Source organism: Haliotis rubra, unplaced genomic scaffold (assembly GCF_003918875.1).
Source record: "Haliotis rubra isolate DU_JTF1 unplaced genomic scaffold, ASM391887v1 Scf295, whole genome shotgun sequence".
NCBI lineage: Eukaryota > Metazoa > Mollusca > Gastropoda > Lepetellida > Haliotidae > Haliotis > Haliotis rubra.
The window spans coordinates 496,144-518,024 of NW_025766963.1; the positions used below are offsets into that span (position 1 = coordinate 496,144).

General features: G+C 45.2%; 1 protein-coding gene across 1 annotated transcript in view; it reads left to right on the top strand.

Annotated features, from left to right (window-relative positions):
- Window positions 1-21,881, top strand: part of LOC124282195 (ankyrin repeat domain-containing protein 26-like) — an 895,780-nt gene that overhangs the window by 260,074 nt on the left and 613,825 nt on the right. Inside the window, exon 16 of the mRNA XM_046718159.1 lies at window positions 2,485-2,579. Within this exon, the coding sequence (XP_046574115.1) occupies window positions 2,485-2,579 (95 nt within the window). The remainder of the gene's footprint in view (window positions 1-2,484; window positions 2,580-21,881) is intronic.

Here is a 21,881-nt window from a genome sequence, read left to right on the forward strand (position 1 = left end):
TGATTTCCGATTACCTACATGGTTTTCGAGGCGTTCTGCTCCTGGGTCCTTTCTCACCTTTGGGAAGTTAGGGAGATTGGTACAGAACGTTAAACTAGTTGAGCAACCGAACTATTCCCTCTTTCACTGCCTTCCAGCGTGTGTCTGTGGGGGGTAGTTTCGAAGCAGGGACTGGCCAGATTAAGGTCCTCGACTTTAATTCACTGGGGTCACCTGATAAATCGCTGGGCGGCGGGGCCTACTTGCCAAACTGCGTCCTTTTGCTTGTCAAAAGTTGCGGCCGAAAACCACATTAATTCGGGCTCGCCCACTCCCTGGTGCTTTCTCCTGGCCTCCTTGGGTTATGCGTTTTTCCTGGTGGTAGTAACGGGGTAATCTGCGACCCGCCTACTAGCCGTGGGATTATGCATACCGTGAGATAGGATAAGTTTAAAAATTTGAAAATTTTATTATAAATTGTATATTTATATACTTATCCTATCTCACGCGATAGGACCCACCCGACCTGCCCCACATCACAGATTACTGGAAGCTCCAAGACGAGAATGACAGGCACAGGTAGTCACATGATCATCTGAGCGAGCTCCACGCTTACGGAGATGATTGACAGGTGCTGATGTCGGAGTGGGGGCAGAGGTCAGGGCGGGTCAGAGGCCAGTAAGATTTGATTCAACTTAGCCTACAGCACGTTTCCACACATGGTTGTAGAAGAAGAGGAGAGGTGCATACCGTGAGATAGGATAAGTATATAAATATACAATTTATAATAAAATTTTCAATTCTACAACTTATATGCATTGTGGGAATGTAAACATTACGAATGTTGCCATATCGCTGTTTAATTGTGAGTCAAACTGAGACATTATATGCGTCAAAAAACATAAACGCAAAGTTTCCACGAGTGAGGTTAGTCGAGTGAAGCAACTGCAAACTAAGAAACGGGGTGCTACAGAGTAGTTTAATGTAGGAGGCTGTATGTACGCCTCTTTGTAGGAGTGTCATCCGAGCCGGAAGGCGAAGGGATGACACTGCTACAAAGAGGCGTACATCAGACCGTATTACCCTCGAGAGAAGCATACAACGTATTTATCTTACCGCCATGTTAAATGTACAAAATATCATTTTATTTTATGTTAAAGATTGCTACCGACTATATGACATGTAAACAAAATGGCGTCTGCCTCTCAACTGGATTTTTAACATCAGTGAAACATATTCTGACAAGCATATTACTGCCGTAAAAAACGTTTTTTTATGTTTAAGCTGAGTGTGCAAACCACTCAATGTATAAAATAGCTTAAATAAAGCAGTGAAAGTAGGTAAAAAAAAATCTGTACAAAGTGAACACAAAAACAGCTGATCGAACGGTTTTCAACTCCGGGCACTGCATGTGTCATATTATGACCTCATACGATTCAGCTTCTCGGCGGAGAGCTTGGCGTTTACTGTGGCAGCGGGTAATATTTTTTCCAGTTGTCACCCTAGGAGGGTGACACGGAAACTTGTTAAACTGTCATTGACCAATGAAATTAAAGTATTTTACATTTTACTTTCATTTCTTGTTACATAATCTTTTCAGTGAATTTTCAAATTTGATATGAAAAATATTCAAATGAATGCATGAAATAGAATGAAAAGCTGAATAGAATCTGATGTTCAGAAAAAGTTATGCATTGAGCTATGAAACAGTTTCTGATATGAATCGGTTTATGTTATAAATACAAATGTAGTGAAGACCATCCACTCATGATATCAGTTCATACTCATCTATCAAAAGTGACTTTTATAGTTTATGAATTTTTTATAGAAGTTAAATAAATGTAACTTGTAAAGTGTATATTTCTCATGGTTGTAAATGAGAAATATGTTTGTAGGACAACCAGAGAGGAGAGATGACTGTTCTGATGATAGGGCTGTGTATGGGCCAATAAATTGTATTGTACATTGTGATACAGGTATCTTTATTGCAAAACGCTGGGAGCTAAAGAGTTTGACAGTGACACTGATTGTACAAGCAGGTCCTATTTTCTTTAAACTAACATCAGCCTCAAGAATAGGTTGGGTAGTTGGAAATTCTTTTTTCTTTTTTAATACAATGTATAGTGTGTAAAGTATACAGTTTTATACAAAGGTCTGTGAAAGTCTGTGTTGATTTGAATTTAAACCAAAGAGATTATCACAAATTTTGTTGTAATGTTTTACCCAATCTACCAGTTTTCCCAAAGATATTGCAATACGTATCATTTGAAAAGCATATTGCAGTATGACAGTAATACCGTGGTATCCTAACTGATGACCTGTTTATTTTGTATCTGAAGATTTATCTGTTGCAAGTTGAGGTAGTTAACGGGTATTGTTCGTAGTAATAAATGAAATATTAGTTTTTTTACATATACATAATATCATGAATCGTGTTGCTAGTAATAAATGAAATATTAGGGTTTTTTTTACATATTCATAATATTATGTATTTAATAATTTCAGGAGGAACATGATGAAATGGAGCTGTCAGAAATCTCTGTTGTGAGAAATAAACTACCTATAACAGCTTCACATGCAGGAGCTCCAAGCATTGATGGGTAAGTTTATGAAATTTGAGACTAAATTGATCACCTAAATTCAAAAACATTGCTCATAAGTTTGTTTAGATAGTGCCACTTTCATAAAAAAGTGTAATTGTAAGTCTGAAAAACCACCAGCTGATCTGTCTATCTAGTTCCTGATATGATTGCCTCTCAGATGGACTCTCTATTAACCATACTGTTTGCCTATGCTTTCCATCCATGGTCTGTTCAAGACAAAGTATTCGAAAATATTGTATCAAATTATGGGCGTAAACATGCCCTCTGGATTATTGTTGCCTTATTCCTGGGGTTACCACAGACACATACAGAAAAAATGGAAAAGAAAAACGATCCCTAAGTCGTAGTTCCCCTGGTGGTATGCCCTCACCCCATGGAGTTATCTCCCCTTAATTCGTGACTTCAGAGTGGCGCCCTTTTAATCCTCACAATTTTTCTGTATGTGCTACACACAGGACGTATTCAGAAAATTGGAAAAGATTTTCTACTGTGATTCGTTGTCATCAATTTATCTATGAATTATCAAGATCAACTCAAGGATTGGTCAGTACAACTGCATTGCTTGATACAACAATCGCATTTATTGACTTTGTGACTTTTGTGACATTGTAATAACTTTTTCATTGTGTCCGTTTCTTCTATGGCGCAAAGCAAGTGCTTACAGTGTCAGAAATATATGTCAGACCTTGATCCTCATGCCTTGTGTGCAGAGTGTCTCAAGGATCCTCCCTGTACCATAGACAATAGGTGTTTATTGTGCTCAAGTCTTAACCCTGATGACTGGATCAAAATGGACACCGCCAGGAATTCTGTTAAAAAGAGGAAATCCTCTGTGTCTTCTGACTCTCAAAAATGGGCTAAGTCTTCATCAGATTCCCAATCTAATAAATCGGATAGCACAAGCAAAAGTAGTGCCCGTCTTCTTCCTCAAATCCAAGTCTTCTGCTCATTTGATCTGGCCGCCATTACTAATTTGTTTGATTCCCTTAGAGACGAACTTTCGGCCTCGGTTAACAAATCCTTATATGAGCTGGAGTCACGTAATTATCTCAAGTTTTCCAATCTGCAGAAGCAAGTTGAGTCCTGGTCGGCCTTAAGTCGATAAGACTCGGTGGACGCCGGCCAGGGCCACAGTGTAGGGTCAGGAGCTCTGTCCCAGAGAGTGGGTCATCTCCTGCCGTCTGAAGCTGAAAGCAAGATTTTTCCATGGCACAAGCTGCTCGGGACCTACCTTTCAGTCCCTGGGAATAAGCTGTTAACAGCTAATCCCACGAGCACAAATCCCACTGGGATGGCTACCATATTTTTTTCACGCTTGGGCAGTCCACAGCACAGGTCTTATGGAGTTGATTGGTCACTCCAGTCTACCGAGTTATGTCATGGGAGACAAACTTAGTGGCAGGTCACCAGCAGATGACTACTGTAACCAGCCCATGGCTCAGGTCGCACAGGCAGACGTCTCAGAGTCAACAGAATCTAAAGGATTTCAGCCAGGGGACCGTGGTCAGGCCAGGGAGAACTTAGAACTTCTGTAGGGACTTTACCCGTATAATTTAACTTCTCCTTCGGATTAATGGACATTGGAATTCCAGTTGAGCTGGGATCTTCGGATGTTTACCTTGTGCGGACTCCCAAGATATCTCTTAAATCCCCATTCATCAGTTGTGAAAATGGCATTAAATTCTCTTAACTCTCAAATTGTCTTAGGCTAGATCGGTAGATATCTACCATCAGTGGGATAGATATACAGAGTCTAGGAGTTGTCAGGGTCGTCCCAACTCGACAATAGCTGTTCTACTTGTACTTGCATTGTACAAGGAAGCTGTGGATCTTCATCCTCTGAGCCTATTAAAAGTTTCAAGCTTCAACTATTATTTCGTCAAATCCCCCCCGTTATATCGGAATCTAAGTACAGCTACGGCTCCCAAACAACTCGGTACTGAATTAGGAACACCATGTTTTATTTCTGAGGCCACGATTCCCAATCAATCTGTACACTACAGCTGACAACTGCGCTCATGAGGCGGGGGCAGCTCGGTAAGCACATAAACGACCCAGTGCCCCAGTAGGACCAGGTCACAGAGACCGGATCATGCCAGCTGAATGAACCAGACAACTGAGACGGCACGTGTGACTCGGGCTAGATTATGCAGTCAGCGGAACACTCCTCAGGTGGTAGAAGCGATATGCCGTTAGGTTGGGAACAGGACCGATATCAAGCCACTGAATTCAATTTGCCTCTGTTCACCCAGCAGAAAATGGGTACCCAGTGGGATAAGTCATGTGTCTATTAACCATCTTGAACCTCATTGGCAGCTTGGGTAATCTGAGGTGTAAAAATTGTGAGCGCCTTGAGCATGTGCCTGGTACAAGGAAAATGTGCGTTATAAATGCACATTTAATATTATTAACAACTGCCTATTATCTCTCTGCACTTTATCGGCTCATTTGAAGGTATATTTCTGTCATCAGTTATATTCTTCATCACATCTTTTCCCAAAACACACTAATAGCATTTATCGTCTGTCTGCCCTCTTTCTGCCATGACCACACTACGGCGCAGTGATGACTTAGCATAACATTGCTGCCACAGGTTAATGTGACCGGGATTTTCACTTGTGTGTAAACAAACGAGCATATTCGTAAATAAGCAGAGACTGGCCTTACGTAACCTTCTCGTCGCACACTTCATAATGTTTTACATTGTTACATAAGGCCAAACCAATTTTATTTCTTGATTTACGGATCTGCCTGTCGTATATTTTCAAGAATAAGAACAAAAATAAAAATTAATTTTCCCTGCTCAAAAAATAAAATCCTTATGTATTTATGGGCCAAAACTGTAAACTTACAAGAAAATTGTTTTTAGATTGTTTTTTGCCCCATATACACTTCATAAATTGCCAAAAGTAAAATACTTTGAGTATTTAGAAGGAATATTACTTTGACTGATTTTTTTATTTATTTTTTTCTCCCTCCTACCTTTAGGTTTTCTGAGGACAAAAATCCGTAAAACAAGAAATAAAATTGGTCTGCTGGCCTAAATATTCTTCTAAAACTGCGACAGTAAGGTTTATGACAATACATATTATTTTTCAAATGGACTGCATTGTTTGCTCTCCATAAGGCTTCAATAACAGCACGTGGAGCCCGTACAACCCATGTAAACAAAGGATCGCTACGCACATCAAAATGGTGTTACATGTTTTAGGATATTTTCTCAGTGAAACTAAACCATTCTATCAATATGTTTAATTAGATGTTTAGACTTGTCAAAAATAAGAGTTCAGAAATATGTACATTATATTGAATGGACATCTTCTGGCCTGTGGCAGAGGTACTATGCTGGTCGCATGGAACTCTGGGAAGGAGAGTGTGCCATGTCTTGACGACTATGTCTAGGTTAAATGTACTAAGCAGCAAAAGAAACATCAGTTTGTAATTTTCTGTCGCAGAAACGGATAACTGTAAACTCATTTAATGTTTTGATTGTATATTTTTGACAACATCTCCAACTTTACCTGAGCAAAGACATTCCTTCCCAAACTCAGAATGGAACCCAGGAAATGTCTGATCTCGGCGATGGTACAGTGTTCTCCATGTTTTTCATGCAACTCATGCTGCACGTGACCAGCCCTATAAAATGCACCCCCAAACCTGGTTGAAACATTCACATTACAACGTCAGCAGGATGCCGCGACTCACTACAGCTCAGAGGAACCAGGCACTAGGAAAACTTGAAGCTGGCCACACTGCACAAGCCGTTGCCAATCACTTCCAGGTCAACGTTTGGACCATCTACAGGCTGCAGCAATGTTTCCGGGCCACCAACACCACAAATGATCACCCCCGTACTGGCAGACTAAGGGTGACCACAAGACGACAAGACCGCCATGTTGTGCGACAGCATGTAAAGAATCCCTTCATGTAGACATCCGAAACAGCACGCCAGACAGTGGGAATACACGGAAGACCAATCAGTACTGATACAGTACACCAACGTCTTAACAGCGGGAACCTCCATTGCCATAGACCTTACCGTGGACCTTCACCTTACCCTCGTCATTGGCGTGAATGTCTACAGTTTGCCCTACAACACCAAAAGTGGCCTTACAGGCAATGGAGAACTGTTCTGTTCACAGATAAGAGTCGGTATTGTGTATCAACGGCAGATGGCAGAACAAGAATATGGTGACGACGTGGCCAGTGTTACTCAGACCAATGTGTTATGGAAAGAGACTCATGGGGAGGTGCAAGCATAATGGTATGGGGTGGAATAGGCCTGAACCAGAGGGTGAGTCCTGTGGAGTTCCAGAACCTTGGTCCAGGGAGAGGAGGCGGCATCACAGCGGTGCGCTACATCAACCAAGCTCTCAGACCCCACGTCATACCACATTTCGCACCGGAACAACATTTTCCAGCATGATAGCGCCCAGGCCCATACTGCCAGAGGTACACGGGACTTCCTACAGCAGAACGGTGTCAACATTATGCAGTGGCCAGCCCTTAGTTCTGATTTAAACTGAATAATGTCATATCAAGGCCGAACACAGCCAATTTATTGCGCCAGGCTTTTCTCAGAGTGTGGTTCCAAGTGCCAATGGCCTTCATCAATCGATTGGTGCACTCCATGCATTGACACTGTGCTGCAGTTATTGCCGCTCGTGGTGGTCACACTAGATACTGAAGTCAAGAGTCTGAATGGACTGCAAACGATCACGTAATGTCTTGAAATTATTCATTGATGTGTCAAGATATTGTACACAAAAAAATGTTTTTGATCCGCTTATTATGTCCATTTCTGTAATGATTTGATTACAGTGCCTATCTAATTTTGAATTCGTAACGACGTTTTTTTTGCTGCTGAGTATATATAACGAATTATTTCATTGGCTGATAATTAGTACTTACTGTGAACTGAATGAAGCTGATTGGCCGAGATCTACTGCATTCAAAATGGCGACGTAAACATCATGTTGTTGGTTGTCGAGTATTGCAGAGGAAATAAGTTTAATCACAGCTCAATTATAACTTATATAACTTTCTATGAAGGTAGGTTCCTTAGAAATCAGATGCGGCATTAGAAACACACTGTAAGAATTTTATGTGCCATGTGGAAAATCATTTTGTTTGTGTGATTTCTGCAAGCCCACAGTCATGGCACAACATTGCTGGACTATTTAACCCCAATATTGTCAAAAACTAAGACTTAGCAATCCTTGTCTAGGGATCTCAACAGACAATTCTATGTCATCCATGACAGGATGATCAGGGAATTGATAGGGATTCTCACTATGCAAAACTCAAAGTGATTCATAGAGAGGTCAGGGATTTAAACTAAGCAACTAGATTCCACATCATTATTCTTTCCTACATCACTGGTTTTATCTTGGGAGTCAGGCAGCTTCCTCCCGCAGGCTTTGAGGGTTACAGGGGAATCAAGCAAGATAACAGTGTGGCCAGGACACCAATCAGGCTCAAGTGAATGTGTTGGTGATCATTTTGACAGCTATTGAACAATCTCACTTCTTGACCGACTCACTCTCCAGACAGGAGAGTCATCTCCACGGAATGGTCTCTGCACAGGGAAGCTTTCAACTTGTTCCAGAACCCTTGGCATGGGGGTGGACACCATGTCCATATCATGAGACAACATGATTGCATACGCCTTCCCTCCGTTTAAGATAATACCGGAAGTTTTGACCAAGATATTTCAACACAACTGCATGGTATACCTAGTGGTTCCAACTTAGCTGACCATGTCATGGTTCACCATCCTAATTATCCCCCGCAACGCATTTTGCGGGGGGTATCAAAATGTACTTCGTCCGTTCCTCTGTGCGTCTGTGCACATTTGTTTTTTCCGGAGCAGAACTTTTAAACCATTCTGGTGATGAACTGGTGCCTTTTGGTAGTTTTGGATTTCTGATTGTTATATTTTTTGTGTTTCCATGGCAACAAGTTTGACTTTGACTGAAATAGGTGTTGGTGCTCTTTTCCGGAGCAGAACTTTAAAACCGTTCAATATTTCTTTACCAAACTTCTTACATAGATAGGGAAGACCCGGGTTTGATTCCCCACATGGGTACAATGTGTGAAGCCCATTTTTACGGTGTTCCCCGCCGTGATATTGCTGGAATATTGCTAAAAGCGGCGTAAAACCAAACTCACACACACACACATAGATAGATCTGGTTATGAACTGGTGCCTTTTGGTAGTTTTGGATTTCTGATTATCATATTTTTGGGCGTTTCCATGGCAACAAGTTTGACTTTGATTTCTTCACCAAATTTGGCACATAGATAGGTCTAGTGGTGAAATGGTGCCTTTTGGTAGTTGTGGATTTCTGAATAAAATATTTTTGGTGTTTCCACGGCTTCAAGTTTGGCTTCAACTGATTTTGGTGGCAGTGCTCCTCTCTGGAGCAGAACTTAAAAACCTTTCAATACTCTCCTTCCACTTTACCATATACACACCAAAATATTTGACATAACCATAACTAGTAGACATATTCATGAAGAGTATTTTGCCATTGCGGGGGATATTGATGACTTTGTCTTCTTGTTCATCTTTTGATGGGCAATCACTACACCTTCCACTATGGCACAATCTTCTCAGTCAGCCAAGGTCCAATATATTTCACACGAGAACATTCATCAACTATCCCTACACGTGTGGAGACTATCTACAACTCCATCTCAGGAAGGAAAGGAATCTTAGACATGGTACCTTCGAAGGATACAGGCCCACGATCTCTTTGGTTGGTGATATTCAGGGATAAGGTGTTGGATCTAATAACTCTCTCCATAAACTTATTAGATCATTCTAAAGACCACTCCTACCTTATTTCCAAAGCGGGGTTGCTCAGAGACTACCGCATGCAATGTGATACTGACTGGTCCGTGAGGGTTGGAGCCCTCCGGGATTCAGGATACTTCATGGGTCGAGAGTCCTATTGTTATCATGGAATCTCTTACCTAAGTTTGAGTCATGTGTTATTCGGTGGATTGGTATACCACTAACATTAGTTGATCACATCGATTACATAACCTGAAAGGAGAATATATGACGTCAGGTACCGGAAGTGACGTCATGTCACCGGAAGTGACGTCATAGAATCCCCGTTAACACCTTTTACCATTATCCCTCACGGTTGGATCCTTCCCTTGGTGTCGGGTTAGTCTATTAGCTTTAAAGTGAATCATCCTGGGTAAGTATTCTTATAACTTACAATCTTAAAGACATTTTCCTCATATCCCACACTATCTGAGTATAAGGTTTTTTCAGTATTTGTGGAGTATGCCCTAAGTTTAGCTATTAGTCTTCTGCTCATTCTCTCCTTTCCTTATGTGGGATTCAGGCAACCATAATCCAGAGGGAATGTTTACGCCTATAATTAGGAACAATTACAAGTATTGTTAGTAACTGTTAGTAAACTTACCTCTGGATTATGGGGTTTAGCTCCCTCCCATTTTTTGTCTTATCCTCCCTGCTAATCATGGCAGAAGATTCTGTTATTTATAAAAATTGTGAGGTTTAAGAGGGTGCGCTCTGACATCACGAATTAAGGGGAGATAACTCCATGGGGTGAGGGCATACCACCAGGGGAACTGTGACTTAGGGATCGTTTTTCTTTTCCATTTTTTCAGTATGTGTCTGTGGTAACCCCAGAAATAAGGCAACCATAATCCAGAGATATGTTTACTAACAATTACTAACAATACTTGTAATTGTTCCTTTTTTGTGATTTCTCTGAATAAAAGCATGATTGCAAAGATTATTTCCATGTTTCATGGAAGAAAGAATTCATCTTCCACTGAGAGGAGATATATTACGTCAGCCCAAGTCAGCCATCACAGGCTTCATCTGTAATGTAATGTGTTTTATTTCTTGAAGTTTCAGGCCATTGGCCCAAAGAACATAGGTTAATGACAATAATTTGTACATACTGAATGAAAACAATACATGAAAAAAGAGTGATACGTGGACATCAGGTTTGTGATGAATGCTGTTTAAATGCAAAAATACAAATTTTGATAAGATAAAAGTGCACATTTCCATTCAGAGGACATCAATTCAATAAATTTACTGTATGTATGATTAGAATGACATTCAGGCTTTAGGTATTTACTTCTCAGACGTATATAGGCACGACATACAAACAAAAAGTGATATTCATTTTCAATTTCATAAGTTCCAAAACATAGACAGTAGGCACACAGTTGGCCTTCCTGTTCTGTGTTCAATCATGAGGGTGTGGCAGGAGCATCCGAGTCTTGATAGGGCTTGTCTAAATATAAGTTTATCAACATGAAGGAGATAATGTTCTATAGTTAGAGATGGCTTGAAAAGCTTTTAGTCCAGTATTTGATAAGGTTAAAAACACAGTATATATTCTATCTCTTCCGCACTCTCCTACAACGGCATCATTGCTAGCTGAGGGTGGTAAATACAAAATCCTCTTAAACATGACATGCACAACATGGCACTATAGCATTACAAACATAAGACTAAACATAACAGGCACAGCACTAAAACAAGACAGACACAACACTGACAGATGACACAACACAGCACTAAAATATGACACACAACACTAACATGTGACAGACACAACACTAAAACATGACTGACACAACACTGACACAACACAGCACTAAAATATAACAAACACAACACTAACATGTGACAGACACAACAGTAAAACATGACAGACACAACACAACATTAAGATATCACAGACACAACACAACATGAGAAATATGGCAGACATTACATGAAACGAAAGCATTGCGGTGTTCATGGAGCCTGCACCATGCCAGATGTTCCTGCCTGTGCCTATCTGTGAGGAAGAGTTGTCTGATCAGATGATTACGGCCTAATCCTTCGAATTTTGAACTGTTGAACTGCAGTGCCGATCCGTCGAATCTTCCTTGAGTGGTTCTGTGCTAATCGGTCGAATTTCCGACCGTGTTAACAGACTGGGAGAGTTGAAGTTCATTAATTAAGGGGTCGGATTGTATTGGATTAGACTATATGTTTTCTTAAATAGTTAAAGGGTTCTCAAATGAGTAAGCCGATGTGTGCAATGAACTATCATCTTTTTTTTCTCGGCTCCACATCTGATTTAAACGAAATGAGCTGCCATAGAAAATCAAGTTATATAAAACTTGTCTTACATTGAATATACATGTAGAGGTGATAATCACTGGAAGCGGTTACTTTTAGAAATGAACTGATTATAGTTTGCTTTGTGGAAATACTCTACCCGGTACAAGATCAATCAGATAATCAGGAGTGAGACGATGATACATTTTATACAAAGTTAGTTAGAGTTTAGGGCGATATTGTCTTTCATTCAGTGTGCAATAAAAATTTTTCTTGTATATTTTATCGTGACTGGTGCCGTGAACCGCACTGCATATAGTCCTTAATGCGCCTAAATGTAAACTTTCCAGTCAAGTCGCCTGTTCAATCGTACAATTATCACACATATGACAGCAGTAATAAAAAAGTGGTAAGATAAAGGAGTTATAAAGTTTTTTTCGTTGATAATATCCTTGTATATAATTCTCCTTATGAATACATTTTATTTAATGCATCAATTTCAATTTTGTACCAAAATAAAGAGAGTCCAAACATATATTTAATGCATCAATTTCTCATTGTATCATATGAGTAGGCAAAGATAAGTACAGAAGTACAAAAATAGAGAGAGAGTCAAACCATCCAACACCCCTTGCGTCTTTTTTTGGGTATGATCCAATGTTTTGATAACTAATTAATAGCTAAGATCACAGTGCTCATCCATCGAATGCATTTTACTACTCTGAAATCAGAAATTTGATGGATCGGTATGCGACTGATCAGATGATATGCCCTCAGACCAGCAGCCTGCAGGCTCTTTCTAATATACTGGTTCAGTGTCTCCACTCTCCTTTGCTAGTGCTGTTCTTCAGCATGGGTCATGATATTGTGTCATAACTGACCAATTAGGATTCCTTCATCAGAGTCATTGGTCTTGGTCATTATATTTTCTGAAAGTCTATGTCCGGCCATGCCAAGAAAAGGACATTTTTAGTACTGTTCTGAAACTGTAGTGCACATACTGCATCATCCTCGATAATCTCCAGGGTATATGTTACAATCCTCTCCACTATACCCTGGATGCATCCACGGCTTGGCCCGATGATTATATTACCTCCCTTTGCTGGCTCCGCATATTCACAGTAGCCAATCAGCTAAGCCGCCATTACATCCAAGCTTGCCAGCGTCAACAAAGATAGCGGTCGCAGTCGTGAAGATTTGTTTGCAGTGCCACTCAGATTTTTGAGGATATAATGCAGAAAAATTGACAGATCTGAAACATTAAGAAAATATATAAAAGAACTCATTCTACCTCTTTCAGAGTACCTCTAGTAGTATATACAGTAGCGGTACGAGATCAATTCCAAGAAAAGACTCTGTAAAGCTTTATTTATGAAATAAAGCTTTTTTCAGGCCCTTATCTATCTCCGCTATTGTATATACCACTGTTTGAACCCCCAGTTAACTTCCTGGTTACTATGACCACGAACCAACACTTCCTGGTTACGTGATACTATTGGGATTACTCGACAAGGTAAGTGTTGAATATTTTGCTTGGGGGGTAACATTGTGCCGTGGGGTATGATCAATAATTCCTCTCTGACGAAACCTCTCGGTGGCCCATCTTTCAAGTAGTACAAGTTCGGCTCGTCGGCTTTGATGCCCACTTTATCTATGTTGTAAGTTTTGACCGACCATGTCGGGTCGGTGGCCCGTTTCCGAGTGTCTTCTTCGTGTTCCCCCGGCTGGTAGAGGTACCTCACGAGGACCCGGTCGGGTATCTGTTTCTCCTTCCCACGCGATGGTGCAGCCGGTTCGGCCGTCACTGATTTCAGTTTGATAGCGTCGGCCAGTTTCTTGCCGGTGAGCCGAGTGGTTTCGTGGATGATAGCCGACACCACTTGAGGTAGCCACGCTACCCATTCCATCGATCGTCTCCCCGGGTTGGCCATCTCTCTCGCATACTGATGCCCGAATAAATGCTCGGCCAAAGTCCTATTGAATCTCTCAACGATGGCTTGGCTGCGATGGACCCCGGCCGCGCCACGCCTGACTTGGACGCCGTGCTTAGTTAGCAGTTGTGACACGGCACCCATGAACTCCCGTCCGGGATCGACTTGCAGTTCGGCGGGCCATGTCAGCGGGCTGCGCTTGTATATGCGTTCGAATCCACGAGCTACTTGGTCCGAGTCTTTCGCGGTTAAAGGTTCGGCTTCTTTGTAGCGGCTGGCAACGTCCACGACGGTTAGGACATACTTGTACCTCTTGTCGTGGGGTAGGAACAGGAGGTCGGCCTGGTGTACACTATTGGGCACGGCAATACCGAACTTTCTTCTAGGCACGTAGCGTGGTGCCGGTAGGTAGATCTGCCACCGGGCTTGTTTTTTCAGCCACGCTTTGGCCTCGTCCGGGGATACTCTAGCCGTTTTAGCAAGCTTATGTATGGCGCTCACTCCTTTCCAGTACCCACGCGGGCTGTAGTAAATAGCCTCAAACTTTCTCTGGTTCCGTGACATCGTATACATACGGCTATGTCTTTGGTTCAATTTTCTCATGCCCATACGCGTACGTGTTGATTCCATCGGCGGCTATCCAACGCTTTGTGTCCAACGGCGACAGGGACGTCTTGTTTATCGTCAGTCAGTATATCCTGTGTCCTTCGCTTCTCAGCATGTTCATCTGATGCTTGAAGGTGCGGGCTCTGAACAGGGCCTCCTTTAACCTGGCGTGTTTGATGTGTTGTTTCACCACGTACTTCTTGACACCCTTCGCTTTCCGGATCTCGCTATTGTCGGCTTTCAGGATGGAGTACATCTTGGGCTTCAAGCCTATATACTCGGCTATGGGCGTGCCAGCACACTCGTCCTTCATCTTACCGAGGACCTTTTTGTAAACCGTGCTGTGCATGGCATGGGCCTTGGGGTAGTCACTGGTGTCGTATCTGTGGATGTGTTTTGCCATGTCCTCGTCCATGTCTTCGGTTCGAATCACCATCAGCAGGGAGTCCGTGTCCGTGTACAGCACTTCGCACCTGTCGCCGTACTGCTTCTTGAGCACGTTGTAGGAGAAGCCGTACATCAGGTGCTTGGAGAGGTCAAGGATGCTCGTCCCAATGTAGACGGGCCGGTTGAACTTGATGTGGCTCTTCCTCATGTGTAGGGCCACCAGATCGGCGGTGAATATCTTGCTCCGGTTGAATGCCAGGCTGGCTATCAGTCTCCTGAGCTTGTCTTCCTCTTTCGACCGGACCAGCTTCACGGTCACACGTTTCCTCAGGTTCTCCATCGTCTTACCGAACACCGAGTTGTTCATGAGCTTGTAGAGGTTCTTCTCGAAGTCACTGGTGGCCAGCTTTCGCAGGTCCGTGTTCATTCTGATGTAGGGCTCCATCCAGGGGCTTTGGTCGAACTTGAGCACCCTATCGGTTTTAGTCAGCCTCATACCCAGCGACAGGTACAGCTGCAGGTTGCGATAGTGAACGATGTACTTGGTCTTGTTCATCAAGTTGGGTACAAGTTTTTCGACGTTGGCTAGCTTATTCTTCCCCAGCAAGTTCTGTTGGTAGTCAGACATCCAGTCCGGGTTCACGAGCCAGGGGGTAGCCGTTGTGGGACTTGTGTAATGCTGCTGGATACTCCAAGTCAACTCCGAGTATGTAACCTACACCCGAATCCGGTGGTATGCTCATGACGTCTATCTCAGGCACCCACTCGAACCCCCCGGTGGGTAGATACTGGCTCATAGCCCAACCGTTTAGGTTGTTCGCATCGAGATAGAGGAGATGATTGGTGGGTTTGCTAGGGTCGTAGCCCTTCACGTACTTATTGTTGGCTCTTGCGTAGCAATCCTTTCTCGATGAACAGGTGCATGTTGTAATCGGTGAGGAGTTCCAGCTTAACTCTGGTTTTCTTTAGCAAGGCACCCCAAGAGAGAGACCGGGGCTGGTGTAGTACCACGTGGGGTCGAGTTGATACTGCTTGAAACACGTCTTTCTGAACGTCTCGAACACGTCAGCCAGCAGGAGTACGTCCGTTCAGTACAGTACAGTACAGGTCGTGGTAAGCACCCAGGTTCCTGCAGCCCAGTTTCTCCCACACATTCTGGGCGTGGTTGTAATCGCCCTCCGTGATGGCTGAGTCGGTCAAGTTGCTGTAAAATTCCTTGATGGGGGGTAGTCGGGTCTCGGCGAACTTGGCCCAGCTGTTCATATACTCGTAGGGGTAAACACCCTTCCTCATCAGCAGGGGCCGAGTCTCGGCGTCGGTGTATCGATCAGTGATGGGGAAGGTATCGTTGGCCTTGACCAAACTGTCGAGAGACGACAGCAGGGACTGTACTGAGTCTATGAACCTCAGGCCGTTCAGGGAGAAGGAGATGTATCTCTCCATGTTGTTTGGGATGCACGTCAGGTTGCCGTCGACCCTCGCGATGGCCTGCATGATCAAGTGAAAGTCGTACCCTCTCAAGTTGTGGAAGACCACGGGGATGTTGCATGTCTTGGGGTTGATTCTGAGCTTGAGGTTGCACGCGCTGTGAGCGGCGCCTCTATACTTGCCGGTGACGTGATAGTGATCTCTCACCGAATCGCCGTTCAGCGGGCCGTCGCACACATGGCAGTGAGTGCTGCAGCTGTGAGCTCGCCGGTCGGCTTGGGTCATACGCATGGGAACGACATTGTAGCATGTGCCATCGCACACATGGCAGTGAGTGCTGCAGCCGTGAGCTCGCCGGTCGGCTTGGGTCATACGCATGGGAACGACATTGTACAACCTCTTCCTGATGGTTTTCTCTTCCCATTGCAAGCACCTTAGAAACTTTTCAGCCGCGTCGGGACCCCTGTACACTATGCAAGCATTCGTTTCCCCATCACATCGGACGACCACGTATCCGAACCCACAGGCCTCGTGCTCCTGCGTTTTGTGCATGTTGGGGGTCAGCCTGATGTCAACAGGTTTGACCAAAGCTTCGAAGTCGGCGTAGATGACATAAGGCACGGACATCTGGTTTTTGTGGTTTGTGAATTTTAAGATGTTGTCGTTTTCGTTGGGCATGTCGATTCGTACGGCTGTCTGCCCCACGCCTAGGCAATCCTCATGGTGGGATTCTAATAAATCAGCTCGCGTGAAGCCGTGTAGGCATCGTTCACAAAAGTGTTTTTTCCCGTCGTATTTCGATTGGTCGTGCAACAGCCTGCTGAAGTGTTTTATCCACGCGTAGTGGTACTTACCACCTCGCTGGATCATGAATATATTGATCACGCGGCGACCCTCCATTGGGCTGATCCTGTGCACGATCGTTTTGTTACCTTCGTGCCCAAAGACGTTGATGGCTATGGCATTCTGCTTCTCGATTTTGGTTATCTGGGATATGGGGGTGGGTTCGTCTGTACCGTCCCAGTTGAGCCTGTCGTCTTGGGGATAGCTCGTAGGTCTGTTCGAATTAACGTCGGTCGGAAACAAGGCTGACCTGATCGCTAACCTCATGCAATCGTCCCCTCTGTTCTTGACGTTGACCATGGCTTGTTTTTTCTTGTAGTAGGGGGGCAAGTCTAGGTACGATCCGCCTCTGAACGGTACGTAGTTAGCTATGTCTAGATAGAGTTTATCGATTTTATCCACGGCCCACCCGGAACCCCTGTGCGTGTAGCGTTCCAAATATTGGATGGACTCGTCTATAGTCTCGGCATGGGTCACGACTTCTTGTTTGCCCCTGAAGTAAGGTAACCTACTCAACGGCACCGTCCGTCTGCTTTTTATCAAGCGACATCTTTGCCGTTATTTGAAACTTGAGACTTCCCAGGTCGTTCAGTTCCTCATTAACTTTGTCAGCGATCAGAGGCTTGACGTTGCCGATGTCTATTTTCTTATCTACATGCATGCGCCAGCCTCTCAGGTAGTTACCTACAGCACGTTCAGTGCGCACAAACTGTAGATCGACGACTCTGTGCTGATGCAACAGTTCGACGAGCTTGGGTTTCCTCATACGGGAATAACCCGCCAGCCCCAGCTCTCTGGCTTGGAGTTTGAGTTGTTTCACCGTGGGAGGTCATTGTACGGGGGCGTGCAACAGTGCGACTAGCCCGGTTTTCCTCATACGGGAATAACCAGCCAGCCCCAGCTCTCTGGCTTGGAGTTTGAGTTGTTTCATAGTGGGCGGGGATTGTATGTTGAGTAATCTTAACAGCTGGGGTTTCCTCAATCGAGAGTACCCCACTACACCTCGTTCTCTCGCAATATGTTTGAGCTCTCAGGCAGTAGGCATTGTTATACCAAGGTGTATACAATCTCTAATTGGGTCACCGGCAAGGGAGGTAACTCCTCCAACCTTAACAAAAAAATAAAGGAGGCGCCATAAAATCCTTAGTGGAACTTTGCCGTGAGCAGGTTGATGGCTGGTTCCAGTAGGTCCACTTCAGCGTCATAATCGGTTATACTTAGGTAGATTGTTTTGATTCTGCACTCAACCCGCTCTGATAGACCTGGGGGGAAGCATTCCAGGTAGTCTTGTATGCTTCGTAATGAGGTGTTGAGGTACTTATCTAGCTCAGGTTGAGTCGTGATTTCTCGCCCACCTGTGATAGGGATAGTATACCTAACGCCCCCCTTAGCCCATGCCACTCTCAGTGTCCCAGGTCATTCAGTTCCTCTTCGAGTAGACCGGTGATCAGAGCATTGATGGCGGTGATGGGTATGCTTTCGGCGTTCATCCGCCAGCTTTTCAGGTAACCTTTCGGGGTTATGGTGGTTTGCACGAACGCAGGCATTATTATACCTAGGTGTACACAGTCTCTAATTGGGCCACTGGCTAGGGAAGGGAGGTAACTCCTCCAGCTCTAAGTTAAAATTAATGAGGGCCCTTACACTTCCTTCCGCCTAAGTTTGTTTCTGTAGTCCTTTTTCCTCTCGTAGATAAGCTGGTGTCAGATGACGTTTGCCCCGTGGGCTTAACATAGGCCACAGTGGCATTTAACCCCGATGCCGCACACAGAGCACGTGTAGTTCGCGAAACACCTCCTGTGGAAACAACAGTACCCCTCCATCCTACATCTCCTACCGCAGGTCTCGGTCTTCCCTATAAGCATGTACTGACATCGATACGGGGCAGGTCTCATTGTATACTCATATTTGTACCTAGATCAATGCAGTCGCTGCTAGGCCTATCACGACGAAGGCCCATTCTTGGTCCTTTTGTCTCGGGCTGGGTGCGTAATACTGGGAGAGTGTGGGTTCCTCGAGTGGTTCGAGCTGTTTGCCTGTCAGCAGGTAGTATTCTTTCGCGGCGGCGACGACGTCCTTGAACGTTCGCGTGGCATGGTTCTCACGGCTTGAGCCGTTCGTTAATGTAATCAAGTTTCTGCATACGTTTCTTCACGTAGTCGGCTTGCGCGGCTTGTAGTTTCTCCACGGCTATGTCGTGCAGTTTTTGTTCCGCTTCTACCTCGGCCGTGTTCGACTCCCGTAATTGCTTGGTAATGCCTAGCACTTCATAAGCCACGGGTTGGTCGGTCTTGAGCACGAGCTTAGCATGCTTCGTCTCGGCTAGCTGCCTCTTCACCCGTTCCCGTTCTAGTTTGCTCATCACATCGTCCTCCTTCAAACATTCCTCAAACGAATCCCTGTCCTTGCAGTGGAATAAGGCTACCCATCGCGTCTGTTCCCTGAAGTCTTTCAGGACTGAGTTGAACTTCTGCGTCAGCACCCAGACGCTGTGCTTTTCGTGCCGGCCGGAGAAGGATAAATACGATAGCATGTCGCTCTTTTTTGTTATCTCCTTGTTAGCGCTGCAGTCGTCCAGGATAAACAGCGTCGTCTCCCCCTTGAATTTACCGTGGTAAGCCTTCAGCCAGTCCTGCAGACGTGTTCCCGGGTCGACTCTGTGCACGTCCGGGTCGGTCATCACCCAAGGTCTTTCCATGTACGTTTTGTTCATATGCAGAGTAGGGCACATGATAACGACATTGTCGAAGGCATCCCTATAGTACCCCTCAAGCATATCCAGCACGAAAACGGTCTTCCCACAACCAGCCTGCCCGCACACTATGGCGCAGTGCGCATCGCGAGGTAGATCAATAGATGGCTTGCACGAATCTCCCATTGTCTATATTAAGCTGCGCGTTCATAATCACATACAGATATAATTTCAACTTGCCCGCAGGTTGAGCCTTCTTGGTGCTACCCCGAGTCCTGGGTTCGAACCTGCCTCGCCAGATCCGGGCTAGTGACCATGTCGAACTCCAGAGAGATGTTGTCGATGGCATAACTGGCCTCATCACCATTCGGCGTACGCACGACTTTACTGTAGTCGTTGAACGTGAGTTCGTATTCAAGCCTATCACCCAGCGCGGCCTGGTAAAACGGCACGTGCCCAGTGAGCAACTAGAAGTCGAGGGGCACGCAGAACCTGTTCCCGTACGCTCCGGCGATGGCCTTTTCACTAGCCGAGACCTTGTCGAGCTGGTCTGCCGTGAAGCCGGGCACAATGAGGTCGGTCTCGCCCAGGTTGGGGAATCGAACCAGCAGCGTTTGGTTCTGGTCTATCTTGCTAGGATTGTTGGTGATGGTCACCGACTGGCGCACGGCTCTGGCGCCTAGAGGCTCCCTTGATCTCCGGAAAGGGTCGAGCTTCCTACCATATGACATTGTTATATACATGAAATATATAAGTTTAACATAATTAAATATGGCTGAAGGTGGTGGTTACGAAGACATCCAGATGGATGACTTGTGGGATAATAGTGCCCCCTGGTTAGAGGAGCAGGAAACCTCGTTCACGCAAGTTGACGAACTCGTGAAGCAGGCCGCCGACGAATACTACGACGAGTTGAGGCGTAAACACAACGTTGAGCCGTTAGGACGAGACTATTCCAAGTTCACCCTCGATGAGAACGGCACGCTGCGATTGAAGGCTCACAGGGAGATCAATCTCGTGAACAAACGCTTGAGAGAACCACTTGCCTTATCGACACTCATCAGTTGCCATGGTGGCCTATGGATCCGCGATGCACTAAGCCTCATAGATTATCGGCCCAAGCTTCCCCTGAAGGTCGTCCAAGATCTGCAAGCTATGAGGGCCAAACTCAACAATGAGCCCCAACGTGCCATCGATGAATTGTTGGCCACATACCATAACAAACCCTTACCCGTGTTCGAATTTACCGTTTGGGGGGGGGGGGGGGGGGGGGCTGGACAAGGCCATGCAAACCATTCGTGGGTCACTCGTGGACAACACGGCCAAACTGGACGCGATAGATGCCCACATCGCCCGTGAAAAGACCAAACTCAATCAGTTTCTGAAAGCCATCATCGCGGAACGATTGCGGAACCTCGAAGAAGAAAGGTCAACCCGGCTGGAAGTGGCGTCCTCCTTCCGAGAACAGCTTCGATCCCAGATCAGCCGCATTTGGGAAACCATCGATCGAGTCCTCTACCAGGACACCACGCTAGCTGACAGGATCCGAATCCTCTTCCGAGAGCAAGGGATCACCATTGCCAGCATTCTGACGGCATTGGGCTTCATCATATCGACACTGGTCGTATCGCTGATGGGGGGTGGAGGTACACCCCCAAATGGTGACGCCAGAGACTGGGTGAGAAGACACCTGAAATCTCTCGGGGAGGCCCTGGCTAAACTCGCTGGTAAGGCCGCCGAAGCCCTGCCCGGCATTCTGCCCCTACGTCGCGGCTAAGGAATTTTTAACCAAATGAGGCCGACCGCGATCCCAGCAAAGACTAGCGTGGTTTTACTGCCGAGGTGTTCCTTGTTCTCAGCCATTTCACGTAATGGAAGGGGCTGTGGGGGTGCGGGACGAACCCTGGGCTCCGGGGGTGGTACGACTATGCCCGTTTCACGGGTCGTGGGAGGTGGTACGTGACTCACGTTGATATCCAGGTTGATACCCAACTTCTAGTCGGCCGTGGCTATGACTATTTCGTTGTTGTAGCCCACCACTTTATTGACTCTCAGTTGCATGTCGCTCGGGCCATGTACAGTCCCACGTCGAACACGAAGTCGACTTTAGACTGGGTGTATTGCAATACGTTTTGGTAGTGTTGGATGGCACTCGGCAGGTCGACCGGGACGGCAATAGCATCCTCAACGTTAGCCACGAACTGTTTCTGTGCATCTAAAGCAGTCCCATTACCGATGATGCTGGAAAGCGTTTGCGTCTGCGCACCCACCAGCGCCCACACGTACGTTCGAATCGAGTCGTT